General features: G+C 36.4%; 1 protein-coding gene across 1 annotated transcript in view; it reads left to right on the top strand.

The window, feature by feature from the left end:
- LOC150087048 (dnaJ homolog subfamily C member 21) overlaps positions 1–26,763 on the top strand; it is a 374,824-nt gene that overhangs the window by 235,852 nt on the left and 112,209 nt on the right. The window contains exon 10 of the mRNA XM_090372359.1: positions 23,675–23,860. Within this exon, the coding sequence (XP_090228485.1) occupies positions 23,675–23,860 (186 nt within the window). The remainder of the gene's footprint in view (positions 1–23,674; positions 23,861–26,763) is intronic.

Here is a 26,763-nt window from a genome sequence, read left to right as displayed (position 1 = left end):
TACTTTACATTTGTCGCTGTTGAACTTCAGTTGCCACCTCTCAGCCCATCTGCTCAACTTTTCTAGATCCTGTTGCAGCAGCGTACTGTCATTAACAACCCTGCAAACTTGGACATTAAGTCTGATATACCATCATCAGTATCATTAATAAATACAGAAAACAACAATGAATCCAACACTGAATCCTGGGGGATTCCACTAATAACATTAGTCCACAAAGAGCAGTGTCCAATGATAACCACTCCGTCTTCTCCCACTCAACCAACCCTTTATCCATAGCAGCAATATGCCTCCAATGCCACACTGCTTCAATTTGTGCAGCAGTCTTCCATATGCAACAGTATCAAAAGCCTTTCTAAGATCCAAATACAGCGGAACTTCTCTATTACGAACTTCTATTTAACGAATTTCTCTATATTACGAATTTTTAAGCGAAACATTGCACCTTGAAACGAAATTACATGTAAAATCAACCCCATATAACGAAGTGTTAGTCTCTCTATAACGAATTTTTAAAAAAATTAGTAAAAGCATTTTTGAAGATTTTCAAGCATTTACTGCTAAACAGCCGCTCAAATATACTGCCTCCTTCCCTCCGAAATTTCGCATTAGCATCTGAAATTAAATAATCATCCTTTTAGTGAACACTTGTGGCCGTAGGAGGGTCTTTGTTTCATTTTTGTTGCAGTTATTAAACCAAATGGGTTTTCTTAAAAGTGGTCGTAAACTTTACAATAAATAGGGTAGATTTGTAAATTGATGTTGGCTCAGGGGAAAGCGAAATTCGCTGCGGTAAACCTTTAGCATGCTGCGGCGGCAATACATAGAATGCTACCACAATCGGTTTTTAGTAACACCTACTGAGTGACATTCGCTTCTCATTCAACTGTACCACGTGACCTTCATGTCAATCGTTATATGATATGTCCGTTCTCGTCTAACTGGGCCCGCAGTAGATGGTTTTCATGAATTTTTTTTTTTTTTTCGTTCGTCGTCAATCACATAGACTATATGCCCTTGTTTTTTTTTTTTTTTTTTTTTTTTTCTGAAAAGTAACATACAGCATACGTTAATCATAAATTTTCTTTCGTGTATATATGAATGAAAGCGGAATAAAAGAAATTCACAAATCACAAAGTTGTATATTTCTTCGAAGTGAGTGATACTGTTGAATTGGCAAGCGAACGTCATTGAGTAGGCGGTACCTGTAATAACAATTCACTATATGGCCAGCGCAGCATAAGTTTCCAGTTTATGTATCGGCAAGAGCTGCAGTCCAGTAATTTTTACAATTGCGAAAACAATTTAAGTATTAACAATAAAGCAAAGATTGTTATGATATTGACCAGGGTTTTAAGAAAAAAGATGTTGCGGAGAAATATGGCATATCTGCAAGCAGTCTATCTACGATTTTAAAAAAATCGAGAATCAATTTTAAATGCAACTGAAGGAGGAGCAGACAAGAAGCAAATTAAGTTGTGTATATACGAAGATGTTGATAAAGCTGTTCTAAAATGGGTGCAAATGATACGTGATAATTGATAATTATCCCAATATCGGGTCTAATAATTAAGCAACAAGCTCTGAAATTTGCACAGTCTCTTGGACATACAGAATTTAATGCGAGCACTGGGTGGCTAGATAAATTTAAGAAGCGCCACAGAATTGTGGAAAAGGTTATTTGTGGAGAAAGTGTTAATGTAAGCGAAGAAGATTGCAACAGTTGGAGGAACAATAAAAATAAAACAAAACAATAAAACCTTAAAGAAGATTTTGGAAGAATATGAGCGTAAGGATGTTTCTAATGCTGACGAAATGGGTTTATTCTTTAAATGTTTACCGAATAGAACACTTGCTTTTAAGGATTATAAATGTTTTGGCGGAAAACAAAGCAAAGAAAGAATCACTGTGCTAGTTGGAGCAAATATGACAGGAAGTGAAAAATTAAGACTTTTAGTCATCGGAATATCAAAAAACCCAAGATGTTTTAGAGGCATAAAATCTTTGGAAGTTGACTACACCTTTAATAAAAAATCATGGATGACAAGTGATATTTTTGAAGAATGGATATTAAAACTAGACAAAAGAAAAAAGGAAAATCGTGTTGGTAACTGACAACTGTCTGGCACATCTTGCCAGTATTTCTGCCAAACTTAAAAGTGCGAAGTTGTTTTTACCACCAAACGTAACGTCAAAACTCCAGCCAATGGACCAAGGCATTATTAAAAATTTTTAATTTCATTGTCGAAAGAGAATAATAATGAAGATTGTCAATGCATTATCAGAAAATAGAAACTTGGAGGTTACAATTAACCTTAGAGATTGCATCTCTGAACTGGCAAAAGTTTGGACAAACGATGTCACTGAATACACTATTCAAAATTGTTTTTCAAAACTAATTTGCATTGAATGCAGAAGTCGAACAACAACTGGAAAAACAGGATGAACTGCCCCTTTCACAACTGAAAAACTTTTGGACATTATTAGAATCGTCTGGAGACATCGAAAATGATATAACACTGGATGTGTGGGGGGGGAAATATTTTAATGCATGATTATATATATATATATATATGTCATTTATTATTTTTATTTATATATCCTTTTATAATAAACAACTCCCCTTTAAAATATCTCCCCACTTGCACATCTGACTATTGCTTCACAGAAAATTCTAAGTTCAAGGGGAAAATCTCCTTAATGTGTTTAATTCCCTTTGGATAGGCTGGTACTCAGAACAACAAAAAACACACAAATGTTGTATATAAAAAAAAAAATCAGTTTATTAGACATATTTACATGAGCATAATTAAAACCAAATAATAATTAAATTCATACATATGACAACATGATTTGGTCTCACCTACATGTGTATATATACATCATATTCATACTTCAGTAAAAATCATCAACAAGCTAATATGAATCCCTTCCTTTGTTAATATATTTTATCCTGCATCCTCTAAATACCATTAGTAAAAAATTATCCATTCCATTCTATCCCCTTCTACATATGTTTAATACTGCATCAGTTAAATACCATTAACAAGATATATCAATTCCATTTCATTCCTTTCTACATATACTTAATACTGCTTCATTTAATTACCATTAATAAGAACCATCAATTCCATTCTATTCCATTCCTTTCTACATATACTTAATACTGCCTCAATTAGATACCATTAACAAGAAGTATCAATTCCATCCATTCCTTTCTACATATACTTAATACTGCTTCATTTAATTACCATTAATAAGAACCATCAGTTCCATTCTATCCCACTCTACATGTATAATACTGCATCAGTTAAACAAGAAATATAAATTCCATTCCATTCCCTCCTACATATACTTAATACTGCATCAATTAAACAAGAAATATCAGTTCCATCCATTCCTTTCTACATATACTTAATACTGTATCAATTAAGAAATATCAATTCCATTCCATTCCTTCCTACATATACTTAATACTGCATCAATTAAATACTATTAACAAGAATTATCAATTCCATTCCCTTCCTCCCTACATATACTTAATACTGCATCAATTAAACAAGAAATATCAATTCCATTCCCTTCCTCCCTACATATACTTAATACTGCATCAATTAAACAAGAAATATCAATTCCATTCCATTCCCTCCTACATATACTTACTACTGCATCAATTAAACAAGAAATATCAATTTCATTCCATTCCCTCCTACATATACTTACTACTGCATCAATTAAACAAGAAATATCAATTCCATTCCATTCCCTCATACATATACTTACTACTGCATCAATTAAACAAGAAATATCAATTCCATTCCATTCCCTCCTACATATACTTACTACTGCATCAATTAAACACCATTAGTAAAACAATATCAATTCCATTATATCCCTTTCTACATGTTTAATACTGCATCAGTTAAACAAGAAATAACAATTCCAATCCATTCCTTTCTACACATATTAGTACTGCACCAATTAAATACAATTAACAAGAAATATTAATTCCATTCTATTCCATCCCGCATATGTTTAATACTGCTTCATTTAAATACCATTAATAACAATTAATGATTAACATCAATTCCATTCTATCCCTTTCTACATTATCATATATCCAACATTCTAAATATCTTATATCTAATAAATTTCCCTCTTTTTAATGTTCTTCCTTCCTGATTCTTCCCTAAACTATCTTTACATTTAGGTATTTCTAAAGTCCTGCTGACCAATTTACTGGGTTTCTATAGTTCTTGGTGTGTGTGAAGGTACTACTACAATCTAGCCACTTACTTGTAGAACTTGGCGGGGCGTCATCTTTGATCCTTCCTATCAGGTACAGCTTATCATCACTATCTGGGGCAGCGTCTTACTATTCTTGAAGAATTAGGCACTGGTAGTTGTGCTGCCAGGAGGTTTCGGCTTCATTTTATTCAGCCCGCTTGATGCACTTCTCCTGTTCCGGAATGGCTACTATCATGTCGGTCGGGGTTCCGATTCCAGCACTTTGCTTTCCAAGATTTCAGGAATCTTGGTCTTTAACGGCAGATTTGATTTCACCCTTTCCTTGTGAGAGACTCGTTTTGTCTTCCACATATTTCTTCCCAACTCCTAGACGTCTCAAAGAGCCAACATTGACTATGTTCCACTCAAAAAAAAAACTCTGACTTTCTCAACGACTAACCCATTCTTACTAGCACCGACCGAAATCTAAACTATGTGTCTGACTAAACCATTCTTACTAGCATCCACCAAAATCTAAACTATGTGTCTGACTAAACCATTCTTACTAGCATCCACAAAAATCTAAACTTGTGTCTGACTAAACCATTTTCATTCACACTGCCAAATCTCTACTTAGTGTCCTCCTAAACCATTTTCATTCACACTGCCAAATCTCTACTTAGTGTCCTCCTAAACCATTTTAACTCACACCGCCAAAATCTCAACTTAGTGTCCTCTGCAACTCTTTCACTGCCTTTTTCCTACCTCTTACTGCCGATTTCGCCCCGCCCAATTCCCAGTGACTTCTACCAATCTTACATTTACTTTCGGATTCTATCTCATTCCATTTGTTGGAAAACTCCATATTCTGCCGGCCCAGTAGCACGTGATCAATACTCCCCTTTTTTACAACCTGTTGGATCAGCGGCCATCCGGTATGCCGTTTGAAGGTGCCGATTGTCCAAAAACAACTTTACTCTTCACATATAACGCCTTGTCTCCATAGCGTTTTAAAACCACAAAAAGTGACATTAGTGACCACAGCATCTATATTTGGAAACTTGTGTGTGCGTTTAAGAACCGACTTCCGGTCTGCGACTGAAGTAAATTGCCCTACTATTTTGACCTTGCATAAACATTAACTTGTTTGTTTCGCAGAACCACTTGCTGCTTTTGCCGTAGTATTCACCGTCTATTCCCTGCTTTAACGGAAGTTAATGCTAATGGCTCTGTTTTCATTTCTACTACACACTAATTTTATAATTCTTACTGAATAATTCTTGTTATTGAAACTGTGGACATATTATCCTACTAACGGCAAGAATCCAAAAAGGAAAACTAACTTCCAAAGTCTAAAAAAAAATATTTTATTTTTGTAAGATTTTCAAATCTTACAGATGGTTATGTTTATGTAGATCAAGGTCTGACTACAACAGAACATCCAAATGAAGATGAAATACTGCTGAACAGTGTTAGACACGACCATGATCACGAAGAAATTAACGATGACACTGAAGATGCATTAGAACAACCCGTAAAAAAGCCAACTCGCAAAGAAATGATTAACGCTTTTAAAATGGTTCATATGGGTGTACAGTTTTGTGAAAATGTTCGTGATAATGTTTTTAATGCTCTGAACAAATGTGAGGTTTTCTTTGAGAATCAGACAATTTTTTAATTGTACTGTGCAAACGAAAATTACAGATTTTTTTAATTTATGATATTTAGCGGCGAAAATTGTGTAAACGTAATTTAAATAAGTATGTTTTTGAAATAATACATTAAAAATAAAAGTAGATTCGTTTTCATTTTCTAATTATATAACAATTTCTAATAAAAAAGATATTCTCTATATAACGAAATTTCTCTATAACGAATTTTTTCGCCTGATTTATCGAATTCGTTATTGGGAAGTTCGACTGTATATGATATCAAAATTATTCTTTTCGTCCAGTTCCTTTGTGACCACATCATAGAATCCAATCAAATTGGTCAAACAAGACTTCCCTTTAACAAACCCATGCTGTATGCGCGCGCTATAAATGGGAAGCATTCAAAGAACTTATCTTGGAAGCTACTAGGCTTTACATACCAACTAAGAAATGTTGTTCAAAGTTTAGGCCAAAGTGGATGTCAGATGAACTAATGAGACATATGGCAGAGAAGAAAAATGCATGGGATACATACAAATTAACACGTGACACAGAGGCCTATGATAGATACAAGTTGATCTGTAACCAAGTTACAAAGGAGGTTAGGCAGGCGAAGGCAGATTACGAGAAATCTCTGGCAAAGGATGCAAATAAAAACAGCAAAGAGTTCTTTACTTATGTAAACTCTAGAAGGAAGGGGATGAATCAGGTTGGTCCACTTGATATCGATGGGTCAACTGTTGATGATCCTGCTCAGGTAGCTAATAAACTAAATGAATATTTTGCATCGACATTCACACATGAGGAGTTATTCAGTGAGGGGAATTCCACAGGTGTATTCAACTCTGGCAGTAAGCTAGAGAATCTTGTAATAACTGAGAGTAAAGTGCAGGAGAAATTGTTGAAGATAAATACAAGAAAGGCGACTGGGGTGGATATGATCTATCCAGTTATATTAAAGGAGGCAGCAAAGGAAGTAAGCAAACCCTTAGCCATAATTATGAGAGCTTCCTTGGACTCAGGGGAAGTACCCATGGACTGGAGATGTGCAAATGTGACCCCAATTCACAAAGGAGGATCAAAGGGCGACACAAGCAATTATAGACCTGTTAGTTTAACTTCTGTTCCCGGAAAATTAAAGAAGCACTGCAGGATCATCTAGACAAGACTTCAGTCATAGCTCAGACACAGCATGGTTTTGTTAAGGGGAAGTCTTACCTGACCAATTTGATTGGATACTATGATGCAGTCACAAAAGAACTGGATGCAGGGAATAACTTTGATATTATATACTTGGATCTTAGAAAGGCTTTTGGTTGCACATGGAAGACTGCTGTGCAAATTGCTGCTATCGATAAAGGGGTGGTTGAGGGGGAGAAGACAGAGAGTGGTAATCAATGGACACTGCTCATCGTGGACTAATGTTATTAGTGGAGTCCCTCAGGGTTCAGTATTGGGTCCATTATTGTTTTCTGTATTTATAAATGATATTGATGATGGTATATCAAGCTTAATGTCCAAGTTTGCAGACGATACGAAGGTTGGCAGGGTTGTCAAGGACACTACTGACACTATGCTACTGCAACAGGATCTGGAAAGGTTGAGCAGATGGGCTGAGAGGTGGCAAATGAAGTTTAACATTGACAAATGTAAAGTACTACATATGTGAAACAACCCCAGAGCAACGTATCAACTCTGTGGTACTACACTGGCAGTGGTCGAGAATAAAAGGGACCTGGGGGTGGTTGTGCAGGCAGATATGAAGTTTTCTGAGCAGTGCAGATGGTCTGAAGAGTAGCTCATGGTGTATTGTCGATGATATATAGGAATTTTTCTAGCAGGGATAAGGAGGTGATTATCCCCTTGTATAAGGCAATGGTCAGGCCACACCTTGAGTACTGTATACAGGTCTGGAGGCCTCATTTCAAGAAGGATGTAGAGATGCTGGAACGAGTAAAGAGGAGGGCAACAAGATTAGTGAATGAAACAAAGGGGTGCTTTTATGAAGAAAGGCTTAAGTTTTGCAAATTACAGTGTCTGGAGACTAGGCACTGGCGAGGTGATCTGATAGAGGTGTATAAAGCCTTGAATGGTTTGAGCATGCTCAATGCTGATGGGATTCTTCCTCTTGCTCAGAATAATCACCTGAGAGGGCATAAATTCAAATTGAGGAAAGACAGATGTAGGATAGACGTGAGGAAATTTGCCTTTAGCCAGTGGGTGGTTGGTTGGTGGAACAGACTTCCATCCCTTGTCGTGGAAGTTGATAGCCTAAATAAGTTTAAGGCTCAGCTGGACAGGTATTTCGAATGAACAGAGGGGTGAAGTGGAAGTGGTTATTTTTTATTTATTTATTTTTATTTTTATTATTATTTATTTATTTTTTTTTTTTTTTTTTTGGCTGATGCTGCATAAGCTTGCTTTCTTGCATCAAATGCCTCTACTAATGTTAATGCTATAACTGAAGTCTTGTCTAGATAATCGTGTAGTACTTCTTTAACCAGTGCCTCCATTAATTTCCCTGGAAAAGAAGTTAAACTAACAGATCTGTAATTACTTGTGTCGCCCTTTGATCCCTCTTTGTGAATTGGGGTCACATTTGCACATCTCCAGTCCATGGGTACCCCCCCCCCCCCTGACTCCAAGGAAGCTCTCGTAATTATGGCTAAGGGTTTGCTGCCTCCTTTAATGTAACTGAATAGATCCCATCTACCCCAGGTCCCTTTCTGGTGTTTATCTTCAACAATTTCTCTTCCACTTTGGTCTCAGTTATTACAAAATCATCTGGCTCACTGCCAGAGTTTAATTCACCTCTAGCATTCTTCTTTCTGAATAACTCCTCTTTGTGAATGTAGATGCAAAATACTCATTTAATTTGTTAGCTACCTGAGCAGGATCATTAACAGTTGGACCATTGATATCAAGTTGACCAATCTGATTCATCGCCTTCTGTCTAGAGTTTACATAAGTAAAGAAGTCTTTGCTGTTTTTCTTTGCATCCCTTGCCAAAGATTTCTCGTAATCTGCCTTCGCCTGCCTAACCTCCTTTGTAACTTGGTTAAAGACCAACTTATATCTATCATAGGCTTCCATGTCATCTGTTAATTTATATGTATCCCGTGCACTTTTCTTATCTGCCACATGTCTCATTAGTTCATCTGACAGCTGAACCGGGCATGCCAGGTAGGTAAAGTGCCTGCCTGCAACCCAAAGGTTGTGGGTTCGATTCCCGCCTCGGGCTTGAATCACAGTAAAAAAATGCAATAACTCTGGGAGGTGCACTATAGGCCATAGAAGCTGATGCGCCAACAACTAACAAGGAAAAAAAAAAAAAAAAGTTCATCTGACATCCATTTAGGCCTAAACCTTGAACAAAATTTCTTAGTTGGTATTAAAAGCGTACTAGCTTCCAAGATTAATTCTTTGAATGCTTCCCATTTTGAATTTGCTGTTGGTAACATCATCAGTTGTTCCCACCATATAGAATTTAAATGCTGTCTCGGACCGCTGTAGTCACATTTACGAAAGCAAAAACCCTTCCCTTTACCCCTGATGGTAGTCACCTCTTTAAGTAAATCCCACTTCAGCACACTGTGATCACTGCCACATAGTGGTCCCTTTATCTGCAGATTCTTAATGATTGAAGAATCACTACTGATAATCAGATCAAGAGTATTGCTCCCTCTAGTTGCCTTCTGAACATGATGCCATAGAAAACAGTCATCCGATAAATCCCCAAAAGCCTTGCTAGTGTGACTGACCACACACTAGCAACTCACAAATTCCAGTCAATCTCTGGGAAATTAAAATCCCCCATTATAAGACACTCTGATTTACTGGCCCACTCTATTTCTCTGTTCAGTTGTTTATTATACTCGCCAGAGTCATTAGTGCTATAACACACTCCTACTCTTAATTTTGCTTTTACAATGCTTATGTCACACAAAACTGACATGACACTGCACTGTCCAGCTATGTTGACTGCCTACTTTCTTGGAGTTTGTGTTTCTTAACTAATACCGTAACCCCTCTTCCCTTTTTATCCTGTCTATTCTTCCTGTGCACGTGGTACTCGGTACTCCCCAAATTCCAGTTCTGCATTCCATATGTCTGTGTGACACCATGAGTCTGATATCCCAATAATATCTGCCTTTGATGTTTTGAGCAATACCTCAAATTTATCAAATTTATTTACCGAACTCCTAGCATTGGTGTACACGCAAGTATACATGCACCTGTTCCTATTCTTAGATATCCCCATCTACTCACCCTCTATTAAAGCTCATTAGAACAGAGTTGATACGTCTGAGAGAGCATCAACAAAAAGTTATTTTCTGCTGGATACCTGGCCATACTGGAATACCAGGAAATGAAATTGCGGATGATGCTGCCAAACATGATTAGAACTGATTGGGGGATAAAAGGAAGAGCACTGAATCTCCTTTATGACTGTGTATTTGTCCCCCCCCATAATCACATATTCTTCTGTGGCTTGGTTGCACCGAATAACTAATAGTGTTGAAAAGAAGTACTTGCTCCAAGCGCAGAGTTTTGCTCTCCTATGCCCAACAAGGGCCTGCAGAACAGTGTCGACAGATGCTCTGCAGGTCTTGGCTGGGCGATTTCCGGCTGATTTGCAGACCATCTTGTCGCCGTTACTATACTGTACTAGAAAGAACATCAGGAAAACTGTGTTGGGAGTTTCCTCTTGCCCAGATCTAAATAGGATATACTCAAGATCTGATTATAAAGAAGAGAAGGCAAGAATTAAAAATGAACTGATGGCTGTATGGGAACAGTGGTGGGACACGAGTGAAAAAGGACGTGTCACCCATATGTATTTACCGAGAGTTGACATATTAAACGTGCAGGCAAATCCTTGGCAGCAATTTGGACTACATTCCACTTTTCTTATTACTGGACATGGATTGGCAAAAAGACTCCATGAGTTGGGACTTGTGGAAAATGATTTATGTTCTTGTGGGTTACAAGAAACTAGTGTCCATATTATGCTCCATTGTGATCAATATGTTGATCTAAGACATGAATTGGAGATAAGTCTAGGTAAACTTGAACAACAAGATCTTTGGATCATGTTCATGGATAGGGCTCTCCTATGGTATTTTAATAAGTTTGGGAGTCTAGTTTTTAAACGGAGAGCAAGGCTAGATAGTAGTTCCCGCCTCTTCGTGGCTGGGGACAGTAACACAGCCAATTAGGATATGTAAGACGACGACGATAGCTAACACTATATCCTTCTTGGCTGCGGCTAAGAGGATTAGTGCTCTCCTAAGATGTGTTGTGATGTTGAATTTTAAATAGTATTTTTTTTATTATTATAATATATTTTTAAGAACAGCTTAAGATAATATCACTGAAGAAGCATAATCCACATATAAGCCTAGGCTTAGGAGGTGGACTTGCTGAAGGTGAGTTGAATGAATGTGCACATGGTACTCCCCAATTTCCAGTTCTGCATTCCTTATGTGTGACACCATGTGTCTGATATCCCAATAATATCTGCCTTTGATGTTTTGAGCAATACCTCAAATTCATCAAATTTATTTACCGAACTCCTAGCATTGCTGTACACGCAAGTATACATGCACCTGTTCCTATTCTTAGATATCCCCATCTACTCACCCTCTATTAAAGCTCATTAGAACAGAGTTGATACGTCTGAGAGAGCATCAACAAAAGGTTATTTTCTGCTGGATACCTGGCCATACTGGAATACCAGGAAATGAAATTGCGGATGATGCTGCCAAACATCCATCGAGAGCAGCCCCAACGAATTTCCTAGTACCGTTCACAGATTATAAAATGAAGATCTGAAGTATATGTAAAGGTCGATGGACTCTTCAATGGCAAGCGCAAATTCTTAATAAACTTTTTCAAATTAAACCTGTACCAAAATTATGGGCTTCCAGCCTCATTGCAAACAGACAAGAAGTAGTAATTCTAGCCAGAGCCAGAATCGGCCATACTCATTTAACTCATCTGTTCCTCCTGTCAGGTAATGACCCTCAGTTTAACCATTGTCATACACCACTCACAGTCAAATACATACTTCTGGAATGTACTCTGTATAATAATGCTTGACTAGTGTCATTTAGTTCTCTGGCAAGCTTAAAGGAACCTTTGTCACTTAGCCATATCATACGCGAAAAATCATATCTCACAGAATTCTTCTCCTTCGTAAAACGAATAGGACTGTATAGCCATTTCCAACTGCTTCTACATGAACCAACACAGGCAGTATGAACCACTTTTCTAAGTGCAATATGGCCTAAGTAGCCATTGCACTTAAAACCCCATCAACACAACAATTTTTAGCAATCCTAACACAGATTACTTGTTCCGCAGTGACTCCCAGCAGTGTCTGGAATCCCCTGCCCCTTGTTTTCCAGGCTGCTGTTCATTCCAATAGAAGCAGTGCAAGAATCACTTTCACCTCTGCCAGCGGCTACTATTAATCTATTAGTCCGTGTATTCCATCCCCTCCCCCCAAGCTAGCAGTTTTTTGACCAACGTAACACTGCCTCGATAGCATCAGCAAATATTCTTGCACCCTTTCTATTTAAGTGTACCCCATCCCTGTAGAAGCAGTCTCTCCTGTTAACAAGCACAGACCAGGCTGAAAAAAATTCTACCCCTTGAGCTTTGCACAATCTTTCCAGGGCCGAATTCATCGGCAAGGCTCTCGTCATATACTCTCTCCTATCGTGTCTGGGCAGAATTGCAGACACTTTCAAATTCAACCCTAGCTCACAACTTTATTTCAACATTGACCTGTACTTGTTAAGTAATTCTGCCGGTCTCCTACTCTTAATGTCATTAGTGCCAGCATGTAAAAAAATATCACCTTTTGTGCCCTTTAAAGATGATTTCTGCTCTACAACGTCATCAACCTTTTCCCATTGGACAACCTACCCTGGTCCTGTTCCATCTATCCTTTTTACTCTATACAGGGTGTTTCAAAAATGATGGTCAATAATTTAAAGTTGAAAAATAGAAACTAAAATAAGCAAAAAAAGTCCCGGTGAACATCGGGCCTCAAATGAACCATTTTCGAGATAATGCACATTTTCTGTTAAGATCTGCCACTGACTATGGGAGCACTTTGGGAGGGTAGTCTGTATTGCTGAGACCTTGTACACGCTGGATATGGTAGGGGTACAGTAATTGGCGATGTAAAATTTGCCACACAACTGCTATGACTCAGTACATGCTCTTGCAGAGCAACCCTCCTAGTCGAAATTCCTGGATTTTGTTCTATTCGTTCTAACACCCTTTCCTCAACATTAGGTGTTATGCTTCTGGGCCTACCTGCTCGTACTCCATCTGCAAAGCACCCATGTTCTCTAAGGCATTGATGTACCCTGATGAATGTGCACCTGTTGGGCTGCCTCTTGGTACAAATGTGCTGCCTCGAGTGCACTGCTGTTGGCTTTAACATACATGAAGTGCATTTCTGCATACTCTTCATTGCTGTAACCTCTTTCCATGTTGACTATCCTTTGACAAGTACTAGTATGCATGCTACATCTCAGAGCATTGACAGAGGCGAAAGGGAGAGAATGAGCATAGCCTAACTTAACCTAAACAAACAGGTCAGTGGTGGATCCCACCTAGAAATGTGCAATATCTCGAAAACGTTCACTTAAGGATACATATTTACTAGGCTTTTTTGCATATTGTAGTCTGTACAGTTCACCTTTAAATTATTGACCATCACTTTTGAAACACCCTGTATGTTCCCTGTTTCCCTGACAATAGAGTCACCGACAACAAAGTTCCTTTGGGACTAATGCATTCTGCCTTGGGGTTTGCCACTGTGTAGTGTGATGTTCAAGTGCAAGCTCTGGCATTGATGTGGTCAACTGAGAGCTTCATGGGCACCTCAATTTATATCCTTCGAGGGCATCCACCCTGTCCTTCAAGCTCTCATATAGGCCCATAACAACCCTGAGTTGGTGCCTAATTTCCTCACACTCCTTACATCGTGCACACACAATGACATTCCCCTTGGCAATATATCTCTTTCCTGATTGCTCCACAAACATCAAACGAGATGTTAATTGACATTGCATTGATTAGTCTTCGAACTGGATCATTGTTCAATGGCAATGCTTTTAAAATACTGGAAGGATTTTGATGCATCACTGTTGAAATTGCAGTCTCTAATGTGGGTCTTATAACGGTCTCTGCAACTGTATGATCACTACCAGTTTTTGCAGTGATTTCTACAATCAATTATAAGATGCAGTCATTTCATCGTCATTTGTTTGTGTGTTCTTCTTAAATAAGGAAGTAAGAGTGTTATGTTGCTCAAAATTCTGTTTTAAATTTTTTAAATATTCAATATGTTTATCAACTTTATCAGGATGTTTCCTTTTTAAGTGATCTAAAAGTCTTGATGGTTTCATAGCCTCATTTGAAAAAGAACTATTACACATAATCATTGCTTTTTTTGGGATGGTACGCAATAGTACAGCATGCTGGCACCTTTATTAACAGTGGCTTGTGACATTTGGATGCAGTACACTTCGAAATTTGTAATTTTCCGTAAATTTTTTCACGTTTACCTACTATTCAAATAAGCTTAAAGTTATTTAACTAAATTTGCATTTTTCACTGTCTATTGTTAAGATATTTTCTATATAAAACTTTAAAACCATTTTTAGAATTCTTAATTACTTAGTGTGACTTCTGTTTAAAGAACTCCTTTAATAGCAAATTTTTTTTGAATTTCCCTTGGAAATTGCATTTAAAATAGTTTCCGTTGAGCAAAGAAAATTTTTAAATAACGAACAGATTAGGAGAGACTTAACTGGATACGCACTGTTTGCACTTCTGTCCTTTAGGAAATTAATGCTGCTGCTAAGCAACAGTTCAGAGAGTTAAAAGGATTACCATTTAACAACTTAGGGGTTACCTGGATTACCTGGTAAAATCTATCCGACCAACCAGTGGTGGATCCAGAAAAAAATGACGAGGGGCACCATTTTGTGCACTAGAATGGCGATCACATTACCATCAGTGTTAACAACTGTAGTCATTTGAAAATAGCTGAGCCACAATGCAAAAATAGATAAAATCCTATGTTAACAATGAAAAAAAAAAAAAAAAATATATATATATATATATATTGTAGCTAAAGGGAATTTAAACGATTGGTGTATATTTTCCGAAAAACAAAAGGGAGGCATGTGCTCCGGTGTCCCTACCCTGAATCCACCACTGTGACCACCTGTCCAATATACGGAGAAGCCGGTGCTGGTCAACAGTGAACAGATCAGGGGGTATTCTCAATGGGTTCTGGCCAACCTTCTATTGCAGTGGTGTCCAACCTTTTCCCTTACAGGGGCCATTTCAAAGTTAGATTTCTTTCAGGAGCTGCACTGAATGATTCAAGAAAAATTAGTGTTTTACATTTTCCATATCTTGTTACACGTAAAAGGAAGTTTCTGCTTTCATGTTGCAATTTTTTATTTTCAGGCTATATATAAAAAATTCAAATTCCCAACACTTTTATGTGTAACAAATCTGTCACTATTTTATTTTTTATATTTCATTAAAATTATAAAAATATGACTTACTTTTGTTTTTTTTAAAAAATGCCTTACTTTTGTTTTTTTTATTTAAAAGCAGATGCTCACTTTACAAAATTTACAACCTGAAAAGGACCACTGCTTTTCAGTATTAAGGTGAATAAATAAATGTAATGACACACCTAAAATTGAAAATATTTGAAAATTTTTTTGATAATTAACAAAATTTAAAATGCTGTTTTAGTTCACTTTTTGCATGGGCCATAGGTTGGTCCCTGCTGTGAATCAACTCTAAGCGCCCCTTTCAAGAATTAGTATTAGTAACGGCCGTATGGTGCAAGAAAGCCTATGGCTTATGCTGCACCAGCCAAAAAAAAAAAAAAAAAAAATCCGAACAAAACAATGATAAAAACAAAAATTAAATAAATAAATAATAATAATTAATAAAGAAATAAAAATAATAAAATGAAATTAAAAATTAAATAAAAAGGAAATTAATCCTATCATCCTATGCGCTTCCCTTACCCGAAAGTACTATCCAGATGACTTTTGAATTTCCCCAAACTGTCGGCCTCTACCACCCATGAAGGCAACTTATTCCAGTAATTTATAACTCGCTGGCTAAAATAAAACTTCCTGCAGTCCAATCTAAACATTTCCCCGCGTAACTTGAATTTATGTCCCCTAGTTCTAGCATCATTTATAATCTTGAAAATTTTGTCCTCATTCAGTTTACTGATGCCTCTCAGAGCCTTAAACACCTCAATCAAATCTCCTCTAAGGTGTCTAGTTTCCAAACTCTGCAACCCACATATTCGAAGTCTTTCTTCATAAGGACGCCCTTTTGCCGATCTCACCAGGCGAGTTACCCTTCTTTGCACCCTTTCAAGAAGCTCGATGTCTTTCTTTAGGTGCGGTCTCCATACTTGAACACAGTATTCCAAGTGTGGTCTAACATAGGCCTTATATAATGGGATTATCACGTCCCTATCTCTACTTGCAAAAGTTCGATAGATCATCGATAGGACACCATGGGCCTTCCTTGCAACCTGTTTACAATGCTCAGAGAATTTCATGTCTGACCGTATCGTAACACCCAAGTCCCTTTCCTCCAGTACTGGGTTTAGTTGAACTCCACCAAGTGAATAAGTTATTTTGGGATTACTGTTTCCCAGGTGTAATACCTTACACTTTGTTGGATTAAAACACAGCTGCCATTTTTCTGACCATTCTTGAAGTCTATCTAGGTCTCTCTGAAGAAGCTCAGCTTGACAGTGATCATTAACTACTCTACCAATTTTAACATCATCTGCAAATTTAGACATCACGCCCTCTATCCCTTCATCAATGTCGTTTATGAAAATTAAAAACAACAGTGGTCCTAATACTGATCCTTGGGGAACCCCACTTCTTACATCAACCCAATCTGAGGAATAGCCATTTATCACAACCCTCTGCCTCCTGCCCTGAAGCCATCCTTCTATCCATCTAAGGATTTTCCCAGTGATTCCGACCTGTTCCAGCTTATAAAGCAACCGCTCATGTGGGACTGAGTCAAAAGCTTTGCTGAAATCTAAATAAACAATGTCGAAATTATTCCCTAAATCCAGCTCGTGAGTGACCCTTTCGAAATAGCGAACCAGATTTGTTAAACATGATTTTCCCTTTACAAAACCATGCTGAGTATCCTTGAGAATTTCAATTCTATCCAAATGATCCTGAATTCCACCCTTGATCAATGCCTCCATGATTTTCCCTACTACTGAAGTCAGACTGACAGGTCGATAATTTCCCACTTCACTTTTAGAGCCACCCTTATGTATGGGAGATACATTTGCACTTTTCCAATCCAAGGGAATCTCCCCAGAGTCTAGTGATGCTCGCATAACCAGCCTCAGTGGTTCAATGCACTCGCTTGCCGCCTCTCTCAAGATTATAGGGTATATTCCATCAACTCCAGGAGCCTTACTAGTCTGTAGGCTTGAAAGTTTTTTCATTAAATAATCTTGCGAAATTTCAATATCATTAATTACATATTTTTTAACTTTGCTCCCACAATTTCCCATTGCCACAAAAGGCTTTTCATTTGTAAATATCGATGCAAAATAACTGTTGAGTTCATCTGCAACGGCAGCTGGTGTATTTATTACTATCCCCTTTCCCTTACGTAAAGGTCCGATCTGGTTTGTCCTGCTCTTCTTGGCATTTATATATGTGAAGAATTCCTTATCCCCCCTCTTTGCTCTGTTTGCTAGTGATTTCTCATAAACTGCCTTTGCCTGTCGAACCTTTTCTGTGGCTCTATTACACACCACCTTGTAGCTGTTATATGCTTCAGTACTTTTTATTGCTCTGTAACGTTTCCATGCCACCTTTTTCTGCTCAAGTAATGTGGCAACTTCACTATTCATCCAACTTGGAACCCTTCTCGTGGAGTATTTTTTTAATGGTATATACGCATTCAAGGCATCTGTGATTAATGTTTTAAAAGCGTACCACAGTTCAATTGTATTCATTCTCTGCGCGATATCTACCCAGTTAATAGAGGCCATGTAGTACCTTAAGGCATCGTAATTTCCTTTTCTGAAATTAAACCCCATTCCTTTGCCTTTTACTTCTGCTACCTCTCTCGTCATCATCCACCGTAGAACTCCGTGATCACTTCCTGCTACTGGTTCCTCTACTGTCAGCCCTGTTATGTCATCTGATTCATGTGTGATGATGAGGTCTAGGATATTCTTTTCTCTAGTACTTTCCCTGACATGTTGATACAAATAACAGTCATCTAGTTGATTTAAAAATTTTGTTCCCCATGTCGAGTTTCCTTCCCATTTACTCCAATCAATTAGAGGCAAATTGAAATCACCCATAATAAGGCATTGACGCTTACTTGCCCATTCCATTTGCATGTAGAGGCTTTTGTCATAGTCTTCACAATCACCTGGTCTGTAGATTACGCCTACTCGCATTGTACCTTTGTTTCCAACTATCTCACACCATACAGACTCTATACTAGCATGTGAAATGTCTGAATCTGGGAAAGCTATCGTCGCACTCAGGCTGCTTCTGATAAGAAGCATTACCCCACCACCCCTTCTATCTACTCTATCCTTCCTAAATACATTATACAAGCCGTACTGAAACTCATCATCCCCAATTTCCGGGTGGCACCACGTCTCCGTAAGCCCTATTATGTCCGCGTTACTTGTTTTAACCAGCAGTTCGAATTCGCTCATTTTATTGACGACACTTCTAACATTACTGTATAAACAATTAAGATTTACTGTTCTTGTATATTTAACAACCCTAACACAACCCTTGAAGTTATTTAGGCTCTCTTCCCTGATATTAGCTACCTGCTCACGTGAAACGTCTTTTCCCCCAGAACATCTAGATAATACGTCCAGTTGGGGTAACAGATAAGAACTCTTAAGGTATGTGCAAGAGTTACATTGACCAATATTATCAGATAAACGCGTGTCAGTATTACCCACATCCCCCCTAACTAGCAGTTTCCCTGAGCCTTTAAGGTATCCTCAATAATACTGGCAAAAACTTTTGCACCACCTTTGTTTAAGTGTATCCCGTCTCTACAAAACAAATTCCTTCTACCTACAAGTGTGGGCCATGCTGATAGAAATTTACCCCCTAAAGCCTTGCAGATTCCTTCAAGTCTTGAGTTAATCCACAAGGCTCTTAACATATAATCCCTCCTATCGTGTCTGGGCAGAATTGCAGACACATAGACATTATGGCCTAGCTCGCGACATTTCCTCAGCATGGTCCTGTATTTTTCCAACAAATCGTCAGATCGTGTACGTTTAATATCGTTTGTCCCCACATGAATAATAATATTTTCTTTACCCCCTTTAAAATCTGACAGTCTGTTGGTGACATCATCAATAGTTGCTCCCGGCAGACATACCCTGGTTCTGCTCCACCTATCTTTATTACAAAAAATATTCCCCGTTTCTCTGACAATGGAGTCTCTTAATAAAACAATGTCCTTTCTAACCAGGGTAGTTTGCACTTGGTTTTTCTGTTTTGAGGCTCGAATCGGGTGTGCATCACTTGGTAGATTGCTGGAGTTTTGAGTCCCTGACGAGCTCCCAGAAGCATTATTTTCGAGGGCAAGCACTCGTTTTTTCAGGGACTCAAATTGTTCCATCAGTGCACCAAATTGTAATTTAAGATCAGTGCACTCCTTACATCGATCACAAAGAAAAGAATCCCCAGGTGAGGTAGGATTAGTCACCAGGTCGACCTTGGAAAACATTCCACAGGTTCCACAACGGATTAAATCATGACTCACCCGTAAATCGCCATCTGCTATTTCCGTGTGACTCACGATACCCTGTGACGTGTTTAAGGCAGATCTCGTAACAACCATTATAAAATTAAATAAATATCAATGAAAGTAACTTTAAAAAATTATATCTATAATATTATTAAAATCAAACAGTTACAGGAAAACCTATAACAAAATAATCCAACAATATTTAAATAAATCAAATATTTAAAAGCACTATCCAAAAGTAAACCACTTAACTGAGGAGCCCTGTCTAAGCGCGTCCGCTCACCTCGAATGCCAACGTACGAATCAAATTAGGAGAGTTATTTTCTTTTACCCAAACAAATAATCATTTGTCATTTCGCGGAAGTGCGTTATCCACATTTTCCGTAAATTTTCCCTATCTCTGTTTACGTGGTCATGGTAGCTGATCCGAATGACAATGACATTTTAACAGTAAAAAAAAAAAAAAAAAAAAAAAAAAAAGAGAGAGACAGAAAAGAAAAAATTCAAATTTAAGAACTAGTGTCAATATCGATGATTGAGAGAAGGAAAATGAGGACAACGAAGGTATTAAACCTTCTAAACGTGAAATGTTGGCATTTGGTGAGAATGAAATTAGAAAATTGTCAATTAGGCTTCAGTTAAATGAAAAAGATACAATCCATGGATTTCTAGAATACCTAATCGAAAAGACGGTTCGGAAAAATTGAAGAGCATTTGATGAGCGCTCTGACTATGATACCAATTTCATCAAGTGAATGTGAACGAGGATTTTCACAAATGAATCTGATCGCCAGCCCAACCAGAGCTTCGTTGATGACATAAACAATTTCTTCACTACAATTTCGTAAAATTGTAGACCCACTGGTGACACACTTCTAACCAGCAAATATGTCGATTCATGGCTGTTTCGAAAACGTCATTCAGCAACAAACACAAACAAGAAAAGAAGTCAGCATAGTGCGTTGGATGAGAACTCAATAAAAATTTGGAATATTCTATAAAAACTTTATTATGAAATTTTCTTTTACTAATTTTTACTTATTTTTTACACATTTTACTTTTTTTTTTTTTTTATCTTTCTATACATTAAAATAATTTTCCTCCTAGTGATATTTATTCAGTCAATGGGAGAAGAGGGATGTTGGCTCTCTGTAATATGCGACAAATACAAAATATGTAATGTAAGCTTGTTTTACTGTGGTAAAACAAGCTTCTGTTTAAGCATGTTCGTGCTAGATAAACCTCGTGCACATGCTTTGTTTATCTAAATGACCACGCGGTACCACTCTTGATTTACATATGTAACTTATTTATGTATTCATAGCTAAGGAAGAGACACACACACACACACAGTGTCAAAAGCTTCTGTTAAATATTTTATTTTATTTTCTCAAAAGAAGCGAACAGAGGGCGAAGCCCCCTAGTATACTTGAATAATAAATTTATGCTTAATAAACTGTGTTAATATACAAATTTGTACTTAATTTGTTGTTCTTATCCCAAAAACATTACCACTAAAGTAACAATATCAGGAAATAATTTTGTAGAGTACTGTACTTTTTGTATCCTTTTCATTTTAAATTTTTCTTGATAGCAAAGAATGAGTACCAGCATCTGTTCTTTTACAAAAAAAAGCACTGCACATAATACACATAGGCTGTCTTGAGTTGAATGGGCTTTCATTAAAACCACAAGCCAGATATTGCACTTGACATGATTGATGATGGGTTGAATAACTACAAAGAATTAAATAATAAAATATAAACTATTTTTATTTAAGTCTCATAGCCCATGTCACTTGCAAAAGCACTGTGGATCAATAATAAACAACTTCCACAAGGAAACAATAAATCAATACTAATTGTCATTTAGAAAGTAGAAACAATAGACTGAAACATTTCCTTATCCCATCCATAGGCTGTCTTGAGTTGAATGGGCTTTCAATAAAACCACAAGCCAGATATTCATCCAGGTACTGTTGACACCTTTTCTTTTCGGCACTTGACATGATTGATGATGGGTTGAATAACTACAAAGAATTAAATAATAAAATATAAACTATTTTTATTTAAGTCTCATAGCCCATGTCACTTGCAAAAGCACTGTGGATCAATAATAAACAACTTCCACAAGGAAACAATAAATCAATACTAATTGTCATTTAGAACGTAGAAACAATAGACTGAAACATTTCCTTATCCCATCCATGCCGCATATATTGACAGATGAAACAAAAGAATAACTTAAAACGATGCCGTTTTATTAATAATCTGATTTATTCAGATATAGCTATGTATTCTTGATGCATTTGCACTATATTTATACATAGTCTAGACCCTTCATAGCTTGAGGCTTATGCCCTAAATGCTTGAGTCTAAATACATGATACACCATCAGGCATCTCTCATATTGTGGAGTTATACTTCATAACTGTTTTGCCATCATTGCATCACTCGGGTACCTACCCACCCACCGAAGAAGGGCCAAATAGCCCTGAAACGGTGCCGTCTGGGTGGTGGTATCCATCTGAGAATAAGTAACATTAGTCTTCTCCTTAGGTGAAGCGTTACTTATTCGAAGTAGTGCAATATCATGGCAACTCGTTGTGAAGGTATTCACAATATGAGATATAACTTAAAACGATGCCGTTTTATTAATAATCTGATTTATTCAGATATAGCTATGTATTCTTGATGCATTTGCACTATATTTATACAAAAGAATAAATAAATAAATAAACCATGCCACTGCCGAGGTTACAGCTGTCGGAAAGAGGTGCAAATGCCAAGGATTGCAGAGATGTTACCTCTGAAAGTACTTAAGCAATTAATTCCTATGAAAGCAAAGAATTAAATCATGCCCGCTGTCTTCCTTTTATCAAAATTTCTCACTCACTCATAATATAATATACCTATATGTTAAAAATGAGTTGTCTCGGTGGAAAAGAAAACCCAATGAGAGAAATTAAATATTAAGGAATAAGATGTCGTTGGGTAGGGTTAAAATTTGGAAGGCCACAAACCATTGTAATACCTATGAATTTTTTCACACCCCAAAAACCAATTTTTGGCCCTTTTTAGAATCACTGCTCTAGAAGGTAGGTATGTTGAAAATTGAAGAGTGTCTATTTGAGAGATCTGAAAGAGCTTATCTACAGATAAGAGAAATGTATAGCGCTAGAAAGTAGGTATATAGTGAAGGATGAAGTTGCCAGGCAAGTTTAATATTCCCAATTCAAACATTTCTGAGTGAGAGAAAATACTTAGACTCCCTCCCCCCTCCCAGGAATTCACCTTACAGAATAAGCAAAAAAAAAGGAAAAAATTCACCAGAAACTCATTAGGTAATTCAGAGCTGTAAACTAGTGTGATAAATCTAATCTCATCAGATGTGGTTTTCCATTAGAAGGGCACACACATAAAAGGTGTTTGCAAATGCCTCGTTTGATGGGACCAACTTCCCTCTGCCTTTGCCTGCTTAGCTGGCTTCCTGCAATATGATTTATATTTGCCATTGTAAATTTGCCACTCCACTGCGTACACAGTAGAAGTTCTTAGATTTACTTTATAATGTTTACATTTCCTAAACATCCATTTCATGCCATATACATCCAGAAGTGAGTGTATAATCCATCTTGCACTTGGCAAAAGATCCTACACATATCCTACTTATTAGCTTTAATGTGACATCATAGATAACATCCAATACAAGGTAAAACACTAACTGCAGCCTAAACTGGCGAGTTATACTTAGAAATGTCATATAACTTTGTCATTTTCAGTGCTTACATTGTCATTTTATTGTCATTTTAGTATCTACCATATATAGCCCAAACACATTTTATTGTTAAAGATATGAAATGTTGACTAGTAAAAAAAGATTTGTCTGAGTACATATTTCATTAAGAGTTTTGAAATTTTTAAATCATTATGCATATTTTTCAGGTTAAAAAATCATGAAAATTCTAAGAAACATAGAGAAAACATTGTGTTATTAAAGGAAGCATTAGAAGAAGATGAAAAAGTATTCCAGGGAAATATATCTGGTAAAGATTCAAAAGTCGATGATCATAAAGCATATATAAATGTATCAAAAAGTGACCAGGTAACTGAATCTTCTGAATATCCATGGTAAGTTATGGAAAAAAGTTTTAATATTAATGTTACTTTTATGCAGATAACTTTTAATAGCACAATAGAATTTCATTAAACCAAACTCAGTTTATACAAAATTTTCATTAACATGCAGAACACATCATTCCCTTCCAAAAACAGTTGTGCTTTTCTTTTATTACAAAATTAAGTTAATATGTACAGGGGGATCCCGGTATCAGAGTATTCATTATCCAATTCCCCATAGTTACGTGGATTTGAAAATTGAAGAATAAAACCTTTTTCCCTTTAGAAAATTGACCAAGCACTTGAATATTTTTTGTGAGAACGATCTTCTTCATAATTGTGCAACAAATGTTAAGCACGAAGTTAAAGACATAACTAAATGCTACGACACAGTTTTATCTGAAAAAACAAGACAAAAAAAACACAAACAACTCTAGATTCATTCTTTATTCGTACAACTGAAAAATAGTGTAACTTCAATAAACTTTACTTAACCTTACATTGTGTAACATATTATAATAAAAAATGTCTAATAAAATAATTTTCTCATTTTTCAGTTCCTTCATGCAATTTTTACTATGTACAAATACATAATAAACATTACTATATAATATCAGTGTAGATACACCATATCTACTCATCCTTCACAATGAGTTGCCCATGTATTGCACTACCTGGAGAGAAAGGAAGTGAATGAAATAGTCAATAAGAGTTTGAAATGAATTTGATAGTAAAAACCGGAGTTGTTATGCTCAATACGTTCTTTTACAAATATTGAAATCAACTTAGAACGTATTCAGCATCACAGCTCTGGTTGAACTTAGTGTCCAGCGTAATTATACGAGACTATTAATTGCAGAAACCGTCGAAATTAAATTACATGAGAATTCGTCGGTCCTATCTAATCTCCGATTCATGGTCTTTTATGCACATGTGTGAAGACAAATAATCCCTATTTAAGATTCATGCCCACCCCTATTTGGTAATTTTTCATTCCTGTGATCACAACATGGTTGAAAAGCATTGTCATCTTCAGGAAAGAAAATTGTTTTGCAATACAGTAGAGCGTCAGTTATCCGGAATAATTGATGTCAGACCTCTTCTGGGTAGCCAAATTTTTCTGGATAATCAAACCAGAAAATTTTTCCGGTAAGATAATTATTTAATTAAATAAATTTAATCTTATATTGTGATTAAATTAAATAATTAAGATTAATTAAATAAAAAAAAATTACAAACTAATCTCGGAAAACAGAAACATCCATTCAGGCATTTTTATGATTTTTATACAAAACAGGAAAATTAGAAAGATTTTTAAATGCTCTCAGTTTTTTTGGCTTACCGATAATGAGCATGGACAATCTGTGCATTCCAATGACATTTGCATACATAGCAATTGTAACTCGCTCTTTTCTCATCTTAAAACCTGGTACAGGAATTTCCCTTTTGGTGGCTAGGTTTTTCTCGGTAATTCTTTCTATAATAAACCCGTCCTGTCAACATTATAAACGTTTTTCTCTTAATTTGCTATAACTGAAGCAAACTTTCTTTTAAAGGACACTGCTGCCAATTTGTCTGCGGATAGTTTATCACCTTGAATAGGTAGTTACGCATACCGTGTCTCAGTTTAAAGTTTTTCAGCCAACATGTGCTTGCCTTGAAATCTTCGTTACCTCTTAATTTTCAATTAAAATCCAATACTTTTCTACACAACATTGGGCCAGAGAGTGGTTCACCTAAACTTCGCTTCTAAAGAAAACAAAAAAAAAATAAATAAAGCCCACTATCTAAAACGGCATTTTTAGGTTTCGACATAGTCTTTTTCCTGCTAGATCCTCCTTCATTATCCATAATCGACAAAAATTCTGTTATAGCATTGTAATTTTTCTTGGTGTCGTAAATTGTTGAAGCCCCCACATTAAACTCTTTGGAGAGATTTCCTAAATTTTCACCTTTTCTAATTCTATTAATAATTTCCGTGTTTTGTTGTAATGTTAAAACTGTGCATTTTCTTTTCATTCACATTTTACAGCAAAAAATTGAGAAAAATCATAAATCGCACAATTTCAGGCTGATATTATTCTTACTGAATCTGGAGCTAAACTAATCTGAAATTCAATCATGGTTTCCGAGAAAACCCAGTAGTCTCTTAGATATTTTTCTAAAGCACATTTCTGAAGGTCACAGAATTCTAGTGGTTACAACCATAAAACAAAAACAATTTGCAGTTTTCTGTTTATTGGACTTGATCTTTCGCTTATTAGAATCAAAATTCAATTTGCAAATGTGACCATTATAACCAGCGCTTACTGTACTACCGTGAATATATAAAAAAACAATAATCAGTCTTTCAAATTGTTCCGGATAACCGACGTACTACTGTATTTTCGTTAAATTCTTTTAATTAATTTTTTACTTAATTTTTAATTGTGTTCAATTTATTTTTTACTGTAATGTAATGTTTTCGATTTTTTAATTTAATTTTTATTGTAATGTTATATTTGTTTTAATTTCTGGAGAGTATCATACTGAAGTGTTCTATGTATCATATTGAGGTAAACTTCTTTTATTCTTTTACAAAGAACTGGATATGTACAAATATATCCCCAATTCACAAAGAGAATCAAAGGTAATAAGAATGATTAGAGACCAGTTAGCTTAACTTCTGTTCCCATGAAAATAATGGAATCACTGGTTAAAAAAATAATCCAGGACCATCTAGAGAGGACATGTTCAGTGGTGTTGTTGTCTGACCAATCTCATTGGATACTGTAATGCAGTAGCAAAGAAACTGAATGCAAAAAATAATTTTGATAGTGTATATTCAGATTTCAGAAAAGCTTTATATTTGTGCACAAATGAGTGTACCACAAATTGGAGCAGTGTGGAATTAAGGGCAAGTTACTGCTATGGAT

This window comes from Mastigoproctus giganteus, chromosome 4 (assembly GCF_048544385.1).
Source record: "Mastigoproctus giganteus isolate SK-2022 chromosome 4, ASM4854438v1, whole genome shotgun sequence".
NCBI classification, from domain to species: Eukaryota; Metazoa; Arthropoda; class Arachnida; order Uropygi; family Thelyphonidae; genus Mastigoproctus; species Mastigoproctus giganteus.
The sequence above is the reverse complement of the archived record's forward strand: the minus strand, read 5'-3'. Positions and strand labels throughout refer to the sequence as shown.